Source organism: Sipha flava, unplaced genomic scaffold, assembly GCF_003268045.1.
Source record: "Sipha flava isolate LNK unplaced genomic scaffold, YSA_version1 45_pilon_pilon, whole genome shotgun sequence".
Classification (NCBI taxonomy): Eukaryota; Metazoa; Arthropoda; class Insecta; order Hemiptera; family Aphididae; genus Sipha; species Sipha flava.
In genome coordinates this window covers 1,438,674-1,462,836 of record NW_020273227.1, presented here as the reverse complement: position 1 = coordinate 1,462,836, position 24,163 = coordinate 1,438,674, and the positions used below count along the sequence as shown (strand labels likewise).

The following is a 24,163-nucleotide window of genomic DNA, read 5'->3' as shown; positions in this document are numbered from 1 at the left end:
CTAATATCGCAGCGTTTGCTGTACAAAAATACGTCTAATCAGGTGTTAGATAAAATAACGCGTGATTTAAGCGTATCTTATTTAAATACGAGTAAGTTTATATCTATATAAATAATAATTATTGAGCTGAATAGTTTATATTACACAAAGAAAAACAAGTAATGCATTGAACACAAATATGCAGTAGTTTTTAATTTTTATGATGACAACTCGATTGCAAATACGTACTACCAGGGATTATTCTAAGGATTTTTATCAACTACGCATTTTGTTTAAATAAGTCTATCAAAATAGAACTATGATCTCAAAATATACTGTCAAATTATAGTTAAAAATGATAAAATATGTAGCTTCTATGTGAAGTAATTTAAAATGTAATTATTTAAAAGATAAAACAATTTACATTCGTGTTTAAAATATTTTTTTTTAATATTTTTTTAATAAATTTCCTTTTTACTTTGTTTATAAATTATAATGTAATGTATAAAATAGCACTAAACAACATTGAATTAAAAATCAATTACTCAAAAGTTTATTATGAAGTGCGCATCTACCTTTTCCAAATACGCAAAATAAGCCCAACTGCGCTTTAGAATAAGCCCTGCATAATACTATTATTATTACTAACTATTAAGTAAAATGATACAAAATTTTATATAAATTCTCGATAAACAAGTGTAAGCAAAATGTTAACAATATAATTAGAGTAATAAAAGTCTTGCTCGTAAATACTGTAAATACAATAATTCATACTTATTGATATAATTAGTATGTATTGGTTTACATATATACGTATCGAATAGCAATTATGTCCAACCAAACTTTTCTAAACAATTTAATCACAAATTTAATACATCTTGTAAAATATCATATGGACAATAGCCTTCAAATATACGAAGACAACTTGGTGCACAATTTTCAAATGATTATCGTTTACCTACAGTGAAATTTGTGAAAGACGAATCTGGGATTTTTAATTTCTATCCACAATGTGTTTAATTAGAGTTAGTATATTGTATTGGATAACTCGAGAAATGTTTATAACGAAATTTTTCCCAAATCATATTGTATGTTCAGTACGTTTAATGAACCTATCGTAAGTATGTAAGATAATGAACAAATAATCAGTTATTATTGTTCAATATATTTATGTGTAATGCACTAAACATCCATGTACTGTGATTGTTTAAATGTGTTAAAAATTAATTATAAATAAAGGAATTTCAAATGTACAAGAAAATCAAATTATAAAATATAAGGCAATTTTACGGAATAATATTGTAAAAAACTAAATGCATAATATTCTGTACATGTTTTGACGGTTACCTTCTAGAAAACTTGTAAAAAATCATACTACATTATTAATTCTGTATGTTAAAATATTTGTTTTCATTTATTATATTTAAAATGTTTCAGCATATTATGTGCTTTAAAATTACAACTACAATGAATTATTTAATTTTTACATTTATATAATAATAATAATTATACATTTGTAATTTATCTTCTGAGAGTTCCTCAGTATCTGTTAGGAGGATGTCTTGGGACAGTTGAGTTTATTTCAAGTTGGTAATGGCGGCCTCTGTTTGTGTCTTTAAGCATGGCGTTGATATTTTTAAATAGGGTTTTAATCTAGGTATTTATTAGGGGTATTCTAGTGTCATTGTGGATGTGGCGGTTTCTTATAAACCATTGTGTTTTTAAACATTTCCTAAGGACTTTATTTGGGAGAGCTTGGATTTTTTTTATTTTAGTGGACGAGGCTACTGCCCGACGGGGCAGGCGTACATCACTAGTGGTTTGATTATTAAGGTACATAGAAGGAGTGATGATTTGATTTGATGTATTGTTTTACAGTTGACTAAAGGGTAGAGAATTATCTTCCTTGTATAGCCCTGTACAAGATTTTTGTTTACATGAATGTTTCAAGTGAGTTTTTCATCTTGATGGATGCCTAAATATTTGACTGAGTCGTCTTTTTTGTTCCATTGGACCTGGTTGTGGATGAGAATTTTTGTGGGATTGATATATATTTTTAGGATGAAAATTTTAATCTCATTTTTAGTTGGATTTAGGTTCATCTTCCATTTATTGAACACGGTTGTTATTTAATTTATTGAAGATTGTAGTTTTTAAATTGAGGAATCTAAAAAGTTGTGTGAGAATTGTCGTGTCTTTAGCAAATATTGCTAGTTGAGATTCAGGAAGAATAGAAATGTCATAACAGTAAATATTAAATAAAGTTGGTCCCAAGACTGATCCTCGGGTGACCTCAGCTTTAACGTTGTGTATTTGGAAGAAGTCTGTTTGAATTCTGATTGATGGATCCGTTGGATATGAAGGATTTAATAGTTCTGAGTTTGAGATATGTAGAGATATTAAAATATTAAGAAAGTATACATAACGAATTGTATATGATTATAAATAAAAGAATAAATAAATTAAAATACCGTTTTTCAAAAGAAGTTAATAAATCTTGCAAGAAAATATAAAACTCAAGTATTTGCCTTTATTATAGGTGCACTGACTGCTAAAATATACAAAACTAAACATCATTCTCGAAATAGTATGAATATACTTGATTCACATTTGTATCTCACTGATTTTGATTTCTGAATCAAAATTAATATATATATATATATATATATTTGTATCATAAATGGTTTTTTATGATATTAGTATATCATTAAATTCACAGCCTTGATCATTATGTTGCCTATGTGATTTATGAACAAGTAACATCGATGATAACATACGAGAAATTAGTAATTAACCGATTCGTAATACATAGGTAGGATTATTGTGTTCCACAAGTGGAGAATTCAATAGATTCGTTTTTTATGATACATTTGATTAATTGCTGTATAGTACAACGTACAACCGAGAAAATAATTTAGATTCGCCTTCGCAGTGAAAGAAACACATTTTAAGGAATATAGATATATTATATCATACCGTGCGCATGTATTATAAATCGTTAATTTCTGTGTTGCGTCACGACGAGTTAACGAGAAATATTTTTGTACGTTTCGACGTTCATGTAATAATAATAATAATAATAATAATAATAATAATAATAATAATATACAATTTTACATTATAATATATAACTATTAGGTACCAGTAGTAGTGTGAGTAGTGAATACCCAGCGGGTGTTATTGTTGGTGCACGAGATGGGTAGAAGCCGCCTAAAAGAATTCAGTGAATCGCTGCTCGGTAATCGTTCACTTGGTAATCGTTTTATTTTTTTTTTTTTCGTCTTACCAACCCATGATCGTTCGAAGGTTTCAGTCGAATCGATGCATTTTCGGCGCAAAAGCAGTGCTATAATCATAATAATAATAATAATAATAATAATAATAATAATTTTCGGCGTGTCCGTTACAATGTTACACTACGCATTGGGTATGACGTACGAATGTAATATCGTAAGACATGTTCGGGTGTTTCCGTTTCCCGTCGGAACCCGAATGAAATTTGGTCCGCGTCCGCCGTCGAGCACGACGGAAAACGCGGGCAACAAACACGTCTGGTACGCGTCGACCGCGTTCGCGGTAAGATAAAACGTTATCGGCCGATTGGCCCGCGCGTTACGTTGTTGCGCCGCGTGCGCAAACTGGAGTACTCGATTCGGGAACGGTGTGCGGCGGCATTCGCGGTCGAGCGTGCACGGGGCGTGCGGCCGCGCGTCCCGACGGCGATAACGTGGCGACATGCGATCGGCGTGCTCGGGGCCCGCCGCGGTGTACGTGAAACGAAGAGGAACAGGAGAACGAGAAAAAAAAAAAATAAATAAAAATAACGCGGAGTGTTACGCAAGTTCTGGCCGTGCTCGTTGCGTTTCGATCCACATCCGCCGACGAACGGCGTTTTCACCGTTGCACCTGTACGAGTTATCGCATTTGACCTTGAGTTCAGCTGATTAACATGCGCGTGCACGCGTTCCCGGCGGACCCGCGGGCGATTTGTCAGTCCCCCGTCGTCCGGTGATGCGCCCGTAACGTCGGTGCACCACAATCGTACGGCGAACAAAAAAAAAAAGAACGTGCATTCGCGTTCGCTTTGCGGCCATGTTACCGGCCGGCGTGTTGGCCGGGCGCGCCGCGAGATCGCAACGTCGGGACGTGATCGGCGCGGCCCGCTGGTGGTTCCGTGGCCGGAAATGCGCCGGCGCGTTCGCCCGTCCACCGGCACCGGACGGCAACGATCGTCGCCGCTACCACGTCACATCATCGTCTTGTGAGCTGCGACTGTGCGCCCGTAACGGCATCGCCTCCCCCGCGGTCAAGGGCTACTGCAGCAGCAGCAGCGGCGGCGGCGGCCGGAGCAAAATTCAGCCGTTCTTGTTGGCCGACATCGGCGAGGGCATCAAAGAGGTGACCGTCAAGGAGTGGTACGTGAAAGTGGGCGACCGGGTGTCGGAGTTCGACGACATCTGCGAGGTGGAAAGCGACAAGGCTACCGTGACCATAACGAGTCGGTACGCGGGTGTCGTGACCAAGGTGTACTGCGAGACGGGTTGTATGGCCCGGGTGGGCAGTGTTTTGGTGGACATCGAAGTGGAAGAGGACGGCGAGACGGTGGTCGTGGCTGCGGCGGAAGACGCCGAACAACGAGCTGCGGCCGACGAGTTGGTGGCACCGGAAGCGACGACTGCAAATTACCAGGCACGTGACAACGAGGGAAAAGTGCTGACCACGCCGGCAGTGCGCAGGATCGCTGCGGAAAAGGGTATCGATTTGACCGCTGTTCGAGGTACCGGGAAACAGGGTCGAGTGCTCAAAGAAGACTTGCTCGGACCCGAGTTGTCTACTCCGGCTCCGGTGGTTGCGGCTGCAGTCGGTAGCCCGCAAACTACTGAAGCAGGAGACCAGGACTTCATACCGTTGACCGGATATTCCAAAATTATGCGGAATACGATGGAAGCATCGAATAAAATACCGACGATGGTCATCACGGACGAGGTGAACCTGACTCGGTTGGTAGAGCTCAAAACGCAGATGTCTCCGTGGTTGAAGGTGACGATACTGCCGTTCTTGGTGAAGGCTACCTCGCTCGCGTTGACCCGACATCCTTTGCTCAACAGCACTCCCAGCCCAGACTTTTCGTCGTACCGGCCGAACAGGTCGCACAACATTGGAGTGGCCATCGACACGCCACTGGGTCTGGTCGTGCCCAACATTAAGAACGTGCAAACGCTCTCGTTGGTGGATCTGGTCCGCTCAATGGCCCAACTCCGGACCAAAGCGGAAAACGGAAAACTCACGCCGGCCGATGTTACCGGTGGTACGTTCACGTTGTCCAACATGGGCACGATCATGGGTTCAACGCTGACGCCAAAGATCCTGCCGCCCGAGTTGGCCATCGGCGCGCTGGGTCAGATGAAGTACCGTCCGCGGTACGACTCGCAGGAGCGGCTGGTACGAACACCCGTCATGAACGTGTCCTGGGCGGCCGACCACAGGATCCTGGATGGCGCCACGGTGGCCAGGTTCTTCAAAGACTGGAAGACGTACGTGGAAAACCCGTCGTTGATATTGGCCAACGTAGAACTCTAACCCGAGAAATGAACGGGAACACTGTGATCGACGTCGGAGACTATAAATGCCCGTAAACGAATTCGTATACATATTGTTTGTTATTGTTTTTTTTAATATACATTTTTATGCGACAATTTTAGTTAATCTTAATAATTGTAATACGACCATATTTATTTTTCGCTTTTACAACATAAATTAACTGTAACACAGTTGACGCCCGAGGTGTTCGTGCCCTCTGACCTTTTTAAACGCACCGTTGTACGGTCTACGTGAATAATATTGTCTTAAAAACTGGCCGCGTAAGCGTACTGTACGACAGTGTAAAACTTTTGTTGAATGTAATTTCTAAAGTCCCACGCATGGCGTGTGTGCGTATTGTTATGCGGTACGAAAGCGCATATTACAATACGAGTTTAGTAATCCGATTCGCCCACGCTCGTACACCGAAGACAATACGATTCACCGCGGACAAGCCGAGACGATGCATTTTTACATGATTTCATGTCGGAGACATATTACGATTCGGCCAAATGGGTTTTTTATCCGGTGTACCGTGCGTTTTCAATACCGATGATATTATCATGATGATAGCATCTAGATTTTGTTTTCGAATTAAACAGCGACCGCCCGGATGATCGGTCCAAAGAAAAAAAAAATATATCATTAATAATGACAAATCACGAGGTATTCGAACAATACACTTGCACTGGACTAATTTGTTTTTTTGGGTTCTCATCAAGGTTATATATTTATAGGTACTAATATCATCACCTTTTGTCAGTCCGCTAACACGCGGTGTGCATTAATATGCGTATTATTTTAAAATTACTATCTGACAATTAAAGAGGATACGTATACATTATATTATTATAGCTAGCATTCAAATTGGTAAAATAAAAGTAGATAGACGTGGTCATGTGATTATTTAAATTTAAAAATAAAAGACACATCATTCAATTTATGTCTGGCAGTAAGTTTGTGTAGGTCTAGTTTTTTCTAGCAATTTCTTTATCAACTATACATTTTGAATTAAGATGTTTTAGAAATTATATACTCATAATTTTTCGTTTATTACACAAAATATGTGAAGGAGCACTGAATTATTCTAAAAAAAAAAAAAAAATCATTAAGGTAGTTATACTGAACCCCTCGGGTCCAGTCTATTTGAGCATTGGACGTTTATAGTGGATGTTATGTGAGAAGTGACAATATATTGCATCAGATTAAACTTTCCAAAGACGTCATTGAACTGAGCTGACGAACCTATAGCATGGATGTTTCACGGTGCTGAACGAATTCGAACGGCACACGCAAAAACAATAAATAATTAAAGCGGATTGAATTGGATATTATTTTTAAATACAAAAAAAACGTGATATGGATTCAAACGAAATGAATAAAGCAATTTGTAACAATTATGTCTAACATTCTAGTATTGTGTTTAATATGTAAAAAAAAAAAAAAAATGTGCTGGACGCAAAAAAAGTGAAAAAAAAAAAAAAATTAGATCAAACATCGAACTACCAATGCCTTGACAGAACCCGTACGCGGTGCCAAGTTTGATGATCTGAACGAGTTCGAGCGCACGTACAAGTGTGGTACGGTGCGCGTGATGTTGTCCACGACGTCCAACAACCGAATCGGGGCGCGAAAATGTTCGTCAACCCCGGCACAGGAGAATATCGAACACAACACAAAACCATTATTGTCGAACGTGTGCCGTACGCGTGAAGTGTTATCCGCGCGGATTATGTACACGCGCAGGTGTAACGTGTAGCGGTTCTCATGCGCTTACTCGGAACGCACAATGCTCGTCGCCGAACGTGTTATAATGTTCTTTTGTTCGTTATTCCCGTCTCGTCGGCAGGCGTTTCGCTGATGCGCGATGTGTACGTACGTACAATTATCGCGCACAAGATCAATGACCTTCGAAGTTTTCCACTGCTCGCTTCTCCTATGCGTACGCGCACACGTCGCGCGTTGTGCTGAAGGCGTTCGATCGTCTTGCTGCGGTTATTTATTTTTTTTTCGCCGTCGTAAGTATACAATCATACTCCCGTTGACGATCGTCATCGCCGTCGGGGATTGCCGCGCGCGTAATCAATCATCCCGTGCGACTTCTCGTCGCGATACGATTGCGTTACGCAGCCGCGATCGGGACGTTAATGCTCGTCCGCGGGCGTTCCGAACGCGCACCGGACAATGCGTCTAGACGTGGTGTCGCTGGGCTACTCGGGGACCCGTATCTCTACAACGTCCGCAAAGCCGTTGCGATCGTGTCGTTTGTCGAGGCACCGCGGTGTTGCGGAATCGACGCGACGTCGCGGCTACCGGTCCGTTTAACGACACGTTAGTCAATCCGTTTCGGTCCGACCGTAAAAATATTTCGTATTGTTAACCGCGGCCACCGACGATAAGTGCGGTTCAACGCGTCGTCAGTTTCCGGACGGTTAAGACCGTTCCAGTTTATATAGAGCGACGCAGTCGTTTTCAAATCACGTGTACCGCAACCTGTCCATCATTAGGTTACCACCGTAAGCCCTATGGCCGTGGTTGCCCCGGGGCTTCGTCGTTTTAATGATAATATTGAAACAATATTTCATTGTTATCTCGACAGACTGCCTCCGTATAGTTGTGTTATAATATCCGTATACATGCCACACTCGACGTAGAGAATGTGTCATCTCAACATTAATTACTGACCATACTAATGTATGTACATACTTAAAACTACAGTATGAATATAAACTAATACATACCAAATATACTGGGTGTATTGTTTAATTTCAACAGTTGTTGAGTTCGTATTTGTGTTCGATAAAAGAACACCGTTTTCCACCGAGTAGCTGATTCGGCGAATTCCTACAACGGAAATCGTATCCGTGTGGGTTTTTCAGCCGATTTGAGACGTACACAGAGGTGACTTGATGATGGGCAAAGGGTACTTGCTGTTGATTTCAGTTATTTAACTGATTGTGTATATTGCTTGTGTACTTTAGGAATGTTATTTTTGACTTTTTCGGTTTTCGGTGACCTGCAGAGGAATAAGTTGAAAACATTAGTGTCGGCGACCGATCGACCACTTTTTTGGTACATTAATATATCAGCTTCTCTCTCTCTCTCTCCAGTCTTCAATCCTTAGATTGGTTTGCTGCAGTTCTCCATGCTTCCCTATCATTACTCAATTCCTTTAGTTTTTTATAACTATTCTTCCCCATGTCACTTATTATTTGCTTCATATACTCCATCCTTGGTCTTCCTCTTCCTATATGGCCTTCCACATCGCTCTCTATGACGGTTTTTGTTAGACTCTCATGGCGTAGTAGATGTCCTATCATTTTAGTTCTTCTAACTTTTACGGTATGCCATAGTATTTTCTTTTCTTTTATTCTATTTAGTACTGCTTCATTCGTTATTCTATCAATCCATTTAATTCTTAACATTTTACGATAACACCACATTTCGAAGGCCTCTAGTTTTCTTTTCTCTATTGCACTGATTGTCCAGGTTTCACAGCCATATAAGGCAATACTCCATTTATATATTTTTAAGAACCTTTTCCTTACCTCTAAGTCCATACTATTGGTGGTTAGTAGGTGTTTTTTATTCTGGAAAGCCCTCTTCGCTTGCGCTATTCTACTTAGAATTTCATCTTTACAACGGCCATCTTCCGTTATTTTACTTCCTAAGTAATTAAAGTGTTGTACTTGATCTATGCGTACGTTATCTATGTATATATTAAGTTGAGCAGGGATTGTCAGCTTATAAATTCAGAATTATTCGAACTATTTGAATCTTTCAACAATCAGCTTTTTTTTTTTTAATTCATATGGCAGACAATCAGCTAATATGTCTACTGTTCAAATTGCAATTGTATTAGGTTTTAATGAATAAATAACATATGATTGCTATAAAAAATATTAACAATTAAAAATCTATTCGATTATGTTTACCATTATGTTAACGAATAAGTGTATAATATATATATTTAATTAAATGTATACATAAAGCCATGAGTAGGTATAAATGTATTCTCAAAATCAGTCGAACAAATTATGGTTCTTTTATGAAATATAATTGAATTGTTATTCGTGTCGTTCAATTAATGGTGTTGAACATTGATCGGTATGTTAGATATTTGTATCGTAAGACCAGAAAACTGTTTCTGTAAAATATAGTAAGTTTGAGAAGCAAAGTTTAAAAGGTCATGATAAAAAAATCATCGTTCGTTGGCTTATAATATAGATAAATGTGTAGTCTCACAAATTTAAATTGTTTAAGATTAGAAAAGAAGTAATCAAATTTTTCATGAGAAAAAATTCATTCTTAACATGCATTTGTACACAATTGTTTTTAAAAATGAAATCTTACAATGATTTACATAAAATTTTCTCATTGATATTAATCAGCAATAATTAAACAGTTTCTTTTATACATTGTATTAATTGTAATTTTTGTATAGTAACATCTTATTGTTCAGAATAATAATTCTACTAAAATGTTGATTTAAACTTGATATTTTTCTTCTCTAGGAATATTATTTTATTCAGTGAGAAATATTACTACAAAACGTGGATTTAATTTGAAAATAAAAAGGACATTGTTTTGATATTAATATTGTTACATTTTTTTTAAGCAGAAGAAAAACTACAATAATTGAATGTTTTTTAAATGAAATTCATTTTTTGGAAATATTATTACGATTTATATTATTTTATTTATATTTTGAAATTTAAAATTTATTTTTATATTTATATTTTTCAAAACTTACAAATAAGGCGTTATAAGTCATTACAAATAATAGGTTTGAAAATTCATTAATATTCAAGTGGAACAATAAACAACAATAATCATTAAATAGTACCCAATAAATGAAATAAAGTCGATTTAAGTGTTTGACAAAATGTAGTTGAAAATTTCCTTGAAACAATCAAGTGGTTTTTTTTATAACTTACCTTTGAAATTATTAAACTACTTGGGTTACAATATATAATATGGGTTATGTAGACATTTAAAATCATTGAATATTTACTACTTTAAAAAATATGTGTGGACAGATTTCGAAATTATTCTTATAATATAGTCTTTTGTTCGATTTTTGTTTGGGTCTAAAATATTCGAAATAGTTTCCAAATATTATTAAACTCATTGAAATTTGAAAGATTTCAACAAAATAAGCATTACATTAAATGCAGACACGTAAATAGGTGCTTATTTATAGGTGGAGGAGAGGGGTATTAACCTTCTTCAAAATTAAATAATATAAATAATGAAATAAAATGGCTTGAATAATGTGCAATATAGTATGTACCATATATCTTAATTCGTGGTTAATTCAGTATGGCCTTTGGTGGGGAGGACGATTGTACTTATTACTCCCCCCTCACGAAATTACGTGCCTGATTAACTGAACATCATTTAAAGTTATGGTATTAATTCAAGGAGATTTAGTTTCATAATTTTATTCTGTTGTCATGACATGGTTTATAAAAATGTTCGATATTCAATTAGCGTTTTGTATTGAGCCAAACAATTATACGTACAATTCAATACAGAAAATTCTTACAAAACAAACACATGAAAAAAATACAGCCGAATTTTTGTTAATAAGAGCTTACACATATTCACCTAGAGAGAATGGTAGTGAAATTTTTACGATGGTACGTCGATAGGCTTATTTTAAAAAGTGTTTGTTTACCTTTTCTTATCTTGGTAAAAATACCACATGTGAAAGTTCTGTCCAATAAATATTATTATAAATAAAGAATATTAAATAAAAATGTTAATGAATGGATGCACGCTGTTCATAAGTATTGTCAGGCTCATTTAATGCAATACAATTTACATTAAAGTGTAGAAGGTTTTCTACGGCGTTTTATAATTTATAAACCGAAAGCAAAAAACGGTCCTAAGAGTTTTATTAGTTTTTTTAAGAACAACTGTAAAGAAACTGTAAAAAATGTATTACAAAACTTCAGAAGCAAATAAATAAATATCATTATATATTATTATCCAACATAAAAATAAGGCATATATTATAATTTATAATTTACCATGACTACGAATCAAACAGACCACTAACAAATGTTTAGATAGTTGCTTGTTTATCAATCAGTTGACCGTTCTATATTGTTAAGTTAAATTTATGAAAATTTGATATAGAATATTAACTTTATAAAACAGTTTGCTCTCAATAGCCTTGTCATACATTGATATTTAGATCGATGAAAAAAATGTATAAGTGTTATATGAGAAGTCAAAACATTATTGCCACTCGACAAATGAGTAAGTTTTTATACAATAAATTAGACTTCCAAAATAAATAAAATATGATTTATTTATTTAAAAATGTATTTAGATGCTAATAACAAAATGGAACAGAAAATTAATTCAATTAAAGATTATACATTTGGAATAAAATATGATCAGTCTCAACGAATTATTGAAAGAAGTCAAAACAGTCATATATACAAATGGGTTAATCCTGACTTAGTTTTGAACAATCAAAAAATAAATCACCCAAAAATATGTAGAAAAGGGCCATTCAATAGAAACTATTATGGCCCAGGCAATAGTAAATCAGGTAGTTTAATAGTTTATATAAATATTATATAAAACAGGGTTTCTGCAAGAAAACAAACAATTTAATTTTTACCCATTTAATGTTAATCTTTTATCTCTAACATATATTGATTTTCATTGGCATTTAAAATGTGTTAAATGCAAGAGAAGCATAATATGCTTATACATATTATGTACATACCAATTTAAATGTCTAAAAATTTATTTGATGTTGTTCTCTTACGAGTATGAATAATATAATCACAAAATACAATCATCTAATTTAAATGTATAAGATTATATATTATATATTTATAAAATTTTTTAGGGCCTCCGATGCACAACCATAAATATTTGGTTCAGAATATTGAAAGATGTTATGGTAATCGAGGTCACTTGAAATGGGTAAATCCCGATTGTTGTTCTAACAAAAGGAAAATTGAAAAGCATCAACAGGATCAGGCACAAATACTTTACATCAATGGACCACAAACACTTGAAAAATGTAGTGACAGCCATGGTGATTTGAAATGGATCAACCCAAATTATGATTCTAAACAAAGTAAAAGGTTTCTAGGAACTAAAATCTAGAAAATGTAGAAATCTACTTCTAAAAAAAAAAGAAAAAATGATATAAAAACTAAAAATTTATAGAAATAATTTTCTTACCTCTACTATTTTTGTATTTCATTGATATGCCAATTATGTATTTTTGTATTTCGCATTTAAATGCATTTATATATAATAACTAAAATATACGTAAATATTTATTTAATAAAAGTAAATAATTGTTAAATAATTGTATTTTTTAATTAAAATATTGTAAATTTAGTTCATAATTACTTTTAGAAATGGTTAATTTTTTGTATTATAAGATAATTTGGATTCTTAGATCTTACATCTAGATCAACCAGATCCAATAACTCCTGGTTACAACTTGTGGCGCAACTAGGGCAAAATGTCTGGGTGGGCTAAGTCTCCTTTAGTAATTAATGAAAAGTGGCAACATACTATTGTTATTTTGCCGCGCGACATTTTTACCGAGCTGTAAATCGTTTTGTTAAAAAAACATTAAAAAATAACGCGTGGCATTTTAGAAATGTCGCGTGCACCTTAACTTTACTACGCGGTATAAATACTGCGCGACGAGAAATCTCAGTCGAAATGCATTATAATGATAGGTGGAGAACACACACGCAGTAATAAAACGTGCGACCGATAAGTATTTTATTTTAATATTTGTTCATTCTTCATTATTAAGTATTAACAATCAACTTGTTGTCAGAGAAAGATTCTGAAATCGGCATCTCAAATTGAATCGTAATCTGAAATATATGAAGTACAGAATAGTTAGTAGACACAGAACTTGATATACAGATTTTAATTTCGCTTATTGAAAATATACCTATTTTATTGGACAAGATGTTTGATAATTTTTCAGACCGCAATGAAAAACGAAAAGCTTGGAGGGAAGTGTTTGGTTTGATATAACAAGGATTTTAACATCTTTATTAAAAGGACTAAAAATATATAAATATGTAAAATACACTATTATAAATAAAATAAATATATATCAAATTACTTAGAAATTTTATTCTTAAATCGCTGCAATCAGCATTATTATTCATCGTATATATTTACCAATAGAATTTGATGGTGGAACATTTTTAAATTAAAGTTTGCCATTCAACGTCTCATAGTATAATCACGTTGTTTTCAATCACGTCCGGTTGATAAACCAACAGATAAAAATGACTTCAGCATTTCGTTCACTCGACGTTTAGCTAACTGTTGAAGTTCTGTCGTGACGAACAGTTCGAGGCAGAAAACATCAACGTGATATCAGTCATCGCGTCGTAGTTGTAATTGTTCTATTTTCAGGTCGTTCGACTATTTGGTCGGTTTGATTTGCACTTTCGTACCGTTATGCCAATTAGTGACCATGTTCTTGTGTTTCCTGGTAAACAGTATTGTCGATGTATTGCAAAGACTACTGTATTACGTTTACGAAACTGATAATTTTCGTACTGCAGACGGTTTTGCTGTTAGCGTTGATGGCATTTTGAATAAAGTACTTATTCGACGTAATATTCGGTCTGGTCAGCGCGACCGTGGTTAATTTCGTGAACATTTTTAAATATTTTTGAACGCCCACCCGTAAACGTCAATCGGCATAATGTGCATCAGTGACGAGAACGTCGAAAACGGTCAAGAAAAAGTTATGGCACTGAATACGCAAAATGATGGTTACTCTACAGAGACTACTTCAAGACACAAATTATTTATAAATATTAAAACTGCCATTTTTTTTTTTACGATTATGAGAATACGAGTATGTTATGGTTCTATATATTGGTAGTGCCAGAGACCGGCTTTTATCGGTACGGTTCCAGTACCAGATTCAAAAACATGATTCCGTAACTGGAAAACGTATTTTAGACGATTTGCTGATTAATAGGTGGATGTTTGTTATGATGTCTTAAATTCCGTCCTGATGACTAGCCGTAATTCCAATCTTTTTTGTTCGACTTGTCATCCCCGGATGCTTTTAGACGATACGCAGACGATCCATATATGTGCTCTTTGTAGCAGTCAGGTTTAATCATTTAATGTATTAAAGATATTCTTAATTAAAATGTTAAGAATTATCGTTATATATTCTCAATCTAAGAAAAAAAATTAATATTAATACAATAAATATAATATTGTATATTTATAAGTATATTATACACATATTTTTTTAATCGTTTATTTCTTTTGCAATGAGACAGTTTATATATATCATTGTTGGAGACCGTAATAGACGTAGGCATTGGTAGTTAAATGTAATTAATTTATTTAGTAAATGGGTACATGTAAAATAAATTATAATAATCTTACTAAATTTAAGTTATCCATAATTACTAAAGTTACTGGAGTCATCTAAACAAAACTATAATGATATTAAGATTAAGGATACGTGAAATTGGAACTAGAAAGTTTGTAGAACATTTCAAAAGTAAATACTTAAACAGAAATATTCATATTCAAACTTATCAAACATAATATTTCAACAGTAATTTATAAATCGATTTATATATTGAATTAAATTAATTATTATGTTTGTCATTAAAATAAAATCATTCATTTGACGTAGATGCAATAGCAACAATAGAAATAATAATGAGCCATTACAAATCAGTAAAACAGCACTTACCATATATAGTTTATATTTTGCGTCTACATACAGTTTTCTGCGCACTTTGTATTATTATACGAATTTGTCTGTTTCTGTATTTGAATAACCAAAATTACGCGATGAGCGCCAAAAGATCGTACAACGAGCCTTCGTCAACCAAGGGCTCTTTGATAAATGTGATGATGATTTGACTGGCGATGTGTTTTGGATTGCGGATGACAAACATTTCGTTTGTTACGTGCCAACCGTTTGATCCGTTAATTCAGTTACAACGTCTCAGTCAACGCTTGTGTGGAAGTGTAGTCAGGAATAATTAAGACTTCTTTTTAAAATAATTAAATTTATTTAACTTATAAAAATTATTCTAACTACAAATTTTGTAAATATTCTAGTGATAGAAATTATTTAAGTCCTAACAATTGTACTTATAAAATAATTGGAAATATTTCTAAGTCCAGACCATAACATACACTGACGTGAAGGTGCTCAGTGCAGCATAGACAAGACTCGTCTGATTTGCCCTTGTTTTCGGGTCCCTTTTATATGTGATATTGTATGTGTGTGTGTAAAATCCCAAGTGTGTGTGTGTGTAAATGAATAAGATAATAAAATAAGATAATTCCTATAAATTGTGAGTGTGTGTGTGCGTTAATGATAATAAAATATGATAATTTCTTATTGATTTTGCATGTGTGTGTATTACATAATTACTGATGCAGGGATACAGGATGTGGTCAACCACCCACGTATCTGTGACTCCAATATTCATATTCTTATTTAAACAGATAACCATGTGAACGATTTAACTTATTCACATGCCCAGTTTCGATGTTCATGAGAACCTCTTATAATGTGTGTTTTTATATTATGTGACTACGCAATACGCGACACGTTAATGGTCGTGCACAAACTTCAGCCATAGCAATAGAAGAATCATTCATAACGGATCATCATTTCTACATTCAATATATAACTGACAGTTTCTTTATTATGGATATGAACAATGCATTAGACACCTATTTGGACTGTATACATATTCAAGGAAGTAACCAATATCTTGGCTGAAGAATTTCCAAAAAGTGGTATAATAAAACATCAATTGACTTATTTTGGGCATTACTTGTCAAGAACAACATAGCCAATATGAAACCCAACATCTAGAATAGGTAGGAACTCATAGAAAAAGAAGAATAACTGAAAATTAATGGGGATGCAAAGTGTCGTACATCTATCATAACTAAAGATCGGATTTATATGATTTTACATATCGTTATTGGGTCTATGCAGTATTATGAGAGTAAAAAATGTGAACGATTCGTTTAATTCTGAATTCGTAGAAAAAAAGTTTTTTTTGCATATTTGAGAATATTTCATAAAGTAGAGAATATTTAGCTCATTTAGCATATTTTAGAATATTTGACTTTGGTGTCTTCGTGGCAGATTGTACAAACTATTATCTGCAAACTAACCATATACCTGATGAAAAGGGTAACACAATAAAAACTTTAGTGTCTCAATTATGTCAACAATATTAAGGTTACCAAATGTTAGTAAAAGTTGGGAACATTTTATGTAGAAACAATGAAGATGTCCAAAATATTTTACACCCAGTGTAGTTGCTGACATGAAGTTTGCACCTCTAACATTTGTGATGTTGAACGTTCATTTAATCTCTGTAAACAAATTTCAAGCAATAGAAGAACTAACATGAGAACAGATAATATAGAAAAATATATTATTGTTAATTTATATAATATAATTGAAATAGTATTTCAAGTTTCTTTTTTATTCTCCATAAATATTTACTATTGTATGCATCAAAGGAATAATGTTTTTTTTTTATACATATATATATATACCTATATTTTTACTTTATATCTTGTATTAAATAATAATTATTTAAAGATTAAAATATTAGGTGCCTTTTGTTAACTATTTTTTTTAATTATATTTTAATACGAGTATATATGATTATTTGTTATTTTCATAGACCGGCCTTGCCTATATTACTAACATTACGCGTCGTGAGCCGTGATAGAGGGCGCGAATAAGTGACTGAGTGACTGATGCACGCACGCAATTTTTGTGCACACGTGACAACTCACGCCTGTTACAATATTAATAAGTATTGTAACACAATTGTGTTCATTGCAGCCAGTGTTTATTTCAGGGGTGACCTTGGGGGGGGGGGGGTTAATACCCCCCTGGAGAAAAATGTATACCCCTTCGAAAAAAGGTACGACATTATTACGTAAACTGTTTATTGTGATGCAATTATGTGTGAAATGAGTTATCGATGGATTTTCAATTATTTTGTGCGTAGATGATATAATAAATATATATTTAATATAATAATATCTTGGGTATTACTTTTTCGTACATCAATATTGTCAATTAATGTATACCGATAATAATCGTAATCTATATATTGTTAAATATTGTTCGTCAATATAATCGATTGTAGATGAGTACCTTTCACTTGTGGGTAATTTTCAAAACATGCTGTTGTCTGTTGACTGTCAGTGTAGTGGATTACGCATTTACGACTACGTAAAACTGTATAAGTAATGTATTGCTAGTAAATGTGTGTTATATTTTTTTTTTCATATAATTAATCAAAATTAGATTATTAATTACTTATGTATTCTTAGGTATTAATCTGATACCAATAAGTTGAGCTTAAAACGATATTTTTACTTTCCTTAATTATTTCTTTCTAAGGCATACCCCCTTAAAAATTTACGATACCCCCCGGGATAGAAGATCTGAAATAAACACTGATTGCAGCTTGTGATAATCATTAATCACTATAATCTTATCAATCACAATAAAATATTCATTAAAGTGATTGCTAAAAATTTTTATAAGGCATCAATACATTTGAAATGGAACACTTGTCCATCCCACAAATTTCTGACCTCTTCATCTGTTGGAAAACTATTTTACTATTATTTTTTTTTTAATTATATTACTACAATATCTACTAATGTTTTATTATTTATTTGTGCAATGTTATTGGAGAATATTTGTCATTATATCCTCCATTACAAAATGGAATGAGGCATTTGTAAACCATATTGAAAAATTATTAAAATAATATTATACCTATTATAGAATACAAATATAAATCGTTAAAAATTTAAAACCAGGAATAGTCGGAAAATCAAATAACAGCTGATGTCTAATAATTGTACACTCATACTTAAAGAGACACGGAGCACAATTAAACGTAGATAACACACGCGCGTACGCGTGAACAAAGATAACGGAGAGAGTAAACGAACGTGTTGACTCCACCGTGGTCAAGACTGTACTTGATGTACTTGTTTATGTATACCACACGATTAAAAGAGTGTTATAAAAAAAAAAAAAAAAAAAAAAATTAAAAATGCATATTAAACTATATATTGATGTTTGTTGTTTATTTTTGCATAATTTCGAATATCTTTGCATATTTTTAAAATTTTTAAGAGAATATAATGAGAATATTTGAAGATTTTTTAGAGAAAATTAGCATCATATTTAAGGTATTTTAAGAGAATATAAATCTGGTCATTAATCATAACGTTTAAATTGTTACTTTCAGTTTATGTTAAATTTGTTAATTTAAATTTTTATTTTTCATTTTATATAAAAGAAACAATGAAAAAGGATGTCCATTGATGAAACCACTAAAGTTTGAGAGTTTTGCATAATAATTCCTTTGTGTAGAGGTACAGAATAATCAAGTTCAGTATATCAATCTAAGATTTTAATTTTAAAAATTTCATTTTAAGATTTTAAGATTTAAATTGAAAATAAAATTGTATAAAATTGATATGAAATACATATAATTATTAATCTAATTAAATAATATTAGCAAGTATTTATATATATTGCAAATATCATTATTACAATGAATAAAGTCAAAAGTCGGATCTTAATCTAGTGTCGATGTATATTTATTTATCAAGCAAACTTTTTGCGACCAAACGATACGTTTTACACCCAATGGTTGCTCAATAGTTTATTAATTTAATTCACTTCGGGTAAAGAAACTGTAACGTTATAATGCATTAAAATTGATAAGATGGTAAAAACCAATTAATATATAATAATTTATTTTAATAGTAATATTTTTATTTTTAATTTTTTTAAATCCCAAACGGCAATTTATGATTTTGGTTTGATTTCAATTTTCAATACATAATAATTTTGAATAAAAGTTTAGGTACGTATTGGACGTTATAATAAAATATTCTTCTTCTTCTTCCTCAGCATATTGGTCTATTATGTGCCATCGCTGTATCCCAAAACCTCTCAATTTCTCTCTATCATATGAGTCGTCAAAAGATTACTCGTCTTCTATGTTTTTGATATCTCGAGCTATAACGTCCACCGATCGAGTCCTTGGTCTTCCTAATGGACGTTTTTTTTATTTATATTGTTGACTAAAACTTCTTTTATTACTTATTCATATGATTATTTATTATTATTCAACATACGCATATGGCTTATATTAATATTATAATTTATAATTTACCATGACTACGAATCAAATAAACTACTAACTAATGTTTAGATAATTACTTGTTTAACAATCAGTTGACCGTTCTATATTGTTTAGTTAAATTTATGAAAATTTGATATAGAATATTAACTTTATAAAACAGTTTGCTTTCAATAGCCTTGTCATACATTGATATTTAGATCGATGAAAAAAATGTATAAGTGTTATGTGAGAAGTCAAAACATTATTGCCACTCGACAAATGAGTAAGTTCTTATATAATAAATTAGACTTCCAAAATAAATAAAATATGATTTATTTATTTACAAATGTATTTAGATACTAATAACAAAATGGAGCAGAAAATTAATCCAATTAAAGATTATCCTTTGGAAATAAAGCATGGTCAGTCTCAGCGAAATATTGAAAGAAGTCAAAATAACCACATATACAAATGGGTCAATCCTGAGTTAGTTTTGAACAGTCAAAAAATGAATCATCAGAAACTCTGTAGAAAAGGGCCATACGATAAAAAATATTATGGTCCAAGCAATAGTAGATCAGGTAGTTTAATAGTTTATGTAAATATTATATAAAAAAGGGTTTCTGCAAGAAAACAAACAATTTATTTTTACGATTTTAAATGTTAATTTTTTATATATGAATAATATAATCATAAAATGCAATCATTTAATTTATATGTATAAGAATATATATTATATATTTATAAAATTTATTAGGGCCTTCGAAGCACAACCATCAATATTTGGTGCAGAATTTTAAAAGATGTGATGGTAATCGAGGTCACTTGAAATGGGTAAATCCCGATTGTTCTAACAAAAGGAAAATTGAAAAGCATCAACAGGATCAGGAACAAATAATTTACAATGGACCACAAACACAGTTTGAAAAATTTAGTGACGGCCATGGTGATTTTAAATGGATCAATCCAAATTATGATTCAAAATAAAGAAAAAAGGTTTTTAGGAACTAAAATCTAGAAAATTTAAAAATCTACTTCTAAAAAAAAAGAAAAAAAGATATAAAAACTAAAAATGTATAGAAATAATTTTCTTATCTTTACTATTTTTGTATTAAATTGATATGCCAATTATGTATTTTTGTATTTCGCATTATAATGCATTTGTATATAATAACTAATATATATGTAAATATTTATTTAATAAAAGTAAATAATTGTTAAATAAATGTATTTTTTAATTAAAATATTGCAAATTTAGTTCATAATTACTATTTAAAATGGTTAATTTTTTGTATTATAAGATAATTTGGATTCTTAGATCAACCAGATCCAATAACTCCTGGTTACAACTTGAGGCGCAACTATGGCTAAATATTTTTTTTTTTTTGGTGTGGGGTAGGTTATATCTCCCTTAGTAATTTATGAAAAGTAGCACGACACAGGCGTTATTTTGCCGCTTGACATTTTTACCGAGCTGTAAATTTACGGTGCGTTTTAAAAATTTACCTTCTAAAAATGTGTAGATATAATTTACTTATCTCCACTATTTTTGTTTTTCATTGACATGCGAATTATGTATTTTTGCATTTCGCATTTTAATGAATTTGTATAAAATAACTAAAATATATGTAAATATTTATGTAATGGAAATAAACCATCCGATTCCAGGGGTAGACCAATGCGCGTACTATTAACTATATACACGTACGCAACGTGTATGGCTCAACAAACCCGTAATGAGGTTATGGACACTGTAGACATTATTTTTTTTTTAATACAAAAACAATAAGTAAAATAGCGAATTATAAGACGAAAAAAAGAATGGTCAAATGCGTCTCATTGATAGACCCTATCATCAAAAAATAAATGAACCGCAAGCAAATACGAAAATTGTCCATGATAAATCAAGAGGCTCGTCAAAATCAAGCAAAATGCGATGTAAGATGTTAAAAACTGATTAATATATAATCATTTATTTTATTAGTAGTATTTTTCTTTTTAATTTTTTTTTTTTAAATACCAAACGCCAATTTATAATTTTGGTTTGATTTTAATTTCCAATATATACTAATTTTGAATAAAAGTTTAAGTATATATTGGATAATTCGGTTAACCTTTAAAACATGATAGTGGAATAAGAAATATAACATCATAACGCTGTATCAATCGCCTATTTGTCGCAACGGCACTAACAATCTAAATTTTAATTATTTTTGGTTACAGTACGACTAGAAATTAAAATCTTCACATCGACAGAACTTTGGAGCATTAGCAAGATTTTAGGATTTATTTATATTAATTTTCTGTCCGACCACGAAGCAAATTATCGAATGACTCGAGAAACACCACGCAGTGGGGTCTGGAATCGGAACGGACTGAACCCGTCGGGTGATCAAAACGTAAAAGAGACGACAAAAATTTCTTACTTGATCCAAGTCGAAGCATTTTTGTTTAAAAAGGAAAAGTTTAAACACAAATCGTAAAAATGGTAAAAAAAATTCCACCGAACTCCCCGTAACGCTCGGGTTCAAGCAATAGCCAAATGACAAATGAACGGCATCGGTTAGCCACGCGATCGAGACACATAGATGTTATAACACGTTATAATAAAATATTATAATATCTATGTCGAGTTACCACGACGAATGATGCGAAATGCTCATTATCACAAAATATAAATTACGCCTACTCGTTATCGTACTTTCAAATTGTAGAAAAGTGTATTTCATTTGAATTAAATAATCGAATTAAAGCTTTCTTTGGCTAAATCAGATTCAAATTCGTGGTATCTTGTATAAGTTGTTAAAAACAATTAAATTTAACATCAACAAGAAACGCTCTTAAATTGTACACGTGCCTACGGTATAGTGTGGGAAAAAAATACTAATACAATTCTTTATCGTACTCATATCAATTAAATCAATGTCAGGTATCATCACGATTTTCGACAAAAGTTATTGAAAAACATGTACAATTTTTATTCGTTACTCACAAAACACATATCGTGCCATGTACCCGAGGCAACACGTATAAAAGTTTAAGTTTCGAATAGCTACTGATTATTTTGGCTGTATACTTAACAGTAGCAAGCACAAGTGATCCCTACTCAAATATTTGTTTGTCAAAATACTTTCCTGGGATGGTTTTATACTCCGATTATTTGCGTACAAATCTATTATATTAGCGATTTTTCATACATACAAAAATATATAAAAATTCACGTTTATCAACTTTACACATAGAATATGTCTAACTATGCTAACTAAAGTCGTTAATTCTATGTACTGGAACAAACATAATATATTAGACTTTCGGTAATATTAGCGATTTTTCCTCAGAGTAATAATAATAAAATAATTTAAATGATATTAAACTAAAATGTTATGTAATTATATATTATACACAAATATTTAATTTAAAACCATACTTTATACAATTAAAAACTTGAATTTTTTCATACAATAATTAGATTCCCAAAAGATAATCAAACATTAGTAGCTTGGATGGAATTTGCTAAACAATGTTCATCAGAAGTAAAGCCAAGAAGTGTAGTGTGTTCTGCTCATTTCACAAAGGACTGTTTTGATCATTTTTGTCGTAGTGTACAGTTAAAAAAAAATCCATTCCAACAATATTTATACAAAGAGTTAAAAGTGTACGTAAACACAACCACATATTTTGTAGTTAAATAATAATATAACATATTTCAGGCTAAGACATTGTATCAAGAAGTTCTGGTGCCAGTAGTTCAGTGCAACCAATCTATTGATTCTTCTACTGAACGATGTATAAAGGTAATATTTTTTTAAGTTTTTTCTTTTATTTTATTTACAATTATTGTTTATAATATAGGTAACAGATGTAGGATTAAGTGTGGAAGGTATTGAACAAACTAATTTTAATCTTGAAACAAAAGATGTCCACTGTAATGATACTTTTGTATTAAAAATACCAAATGAAGTAGTAACTCCATTAATCCGGCGTTTTTGACTTTGAAGTCGTATTACTAATTGACTAACCTTGGGAATATTGTACCGCTAACTCAAAAGAACGTGCATATTTTCAAATAAGTCAACTTAAAAACTATTTTATATTAGCTCCAAATCAAACTTACTAGCAGTAGTGTAGCGATAGAATTATTTGCAAGAGGAAAACAAAAATTTTTTGGTATCCACCCACCCTTAAAAAATTTATAATGACTATTTATTAAAGAAAACATCTATATTTGAAGTAGGTAATAACTAGATATCTGGTACCTGATACATTTTACTATATCTAATAATAATTTATAGTATAAAAAAAAGTTATTAATAGGCCGGTATCAATTTTCAATTTATCACAAAAATATTTTACTAGGGGCGACTATCCTTAAAACAACTACTTCCATACGCCACTACATACATTCATAATGG

At 32.4% G+C, this 24,163-nt stretch overlaps 1 protein-coding gene and 1 long non-coding RNA gene across 2 annotated transcripts; one reads left to right on the top strand and one right to left on the bottom strand.

Annotated features, from left to right (window-relative positions):
- The first annotated feature begins 3,656 nt into the window (after positions 1 to 3,656).
- LOC112689597 (lipoamide acyltransferase component of branched-chain alpha-keto acid dehydrogenase complex, mitochondrial) lies at positions 3,657 to 5,676 on the top strand. Its single transcript, XM_025563377.1, has one exon. The coding sequence runs from the start codon at positions 4,072 to 4,074 to the stop codon at positions 5,557 to 5,559; it is 1,488 nt and encodes a 495-aa protein (XP_025419162.1). The 5' UTR covers positions 3,657 to 4,071; the 3' UTR covers positions 5,560 to 5,676.
- Positions 5,677 to 12,966: 7,290 nt separating this feature from the next.
- Positions 12,967 to 15,571, bottom strand: LOC112689596. The gene is made up of 5 exons (XR_003149134.1): positions 15,299 to 15,571; positions 13,744 to 14,768; positions 13,508 to 13,622; positions 13,215 to 13,427; positions 12,967 to 13,147 (listed from the first exon to the last, which is right to left on the bottom strand). It is a non-coding gene; the product is annotated as an uncharacterized LOC112689596 (long non-coding RNA).
- Between the last annotated feature and the right edge of the window lie 8,592 nt (positions 15,572 to 24,163).

What these genes read in the sequence shown, in the direction of transcription:
- LOC112689597 (XM_025563377.1), top strand. Translation starts at nt 4,072, where the DNA reads ATGTTACCGGCCGGCGTGTTGGCCGGGCGCGCCGCGAGATCGCAACGT.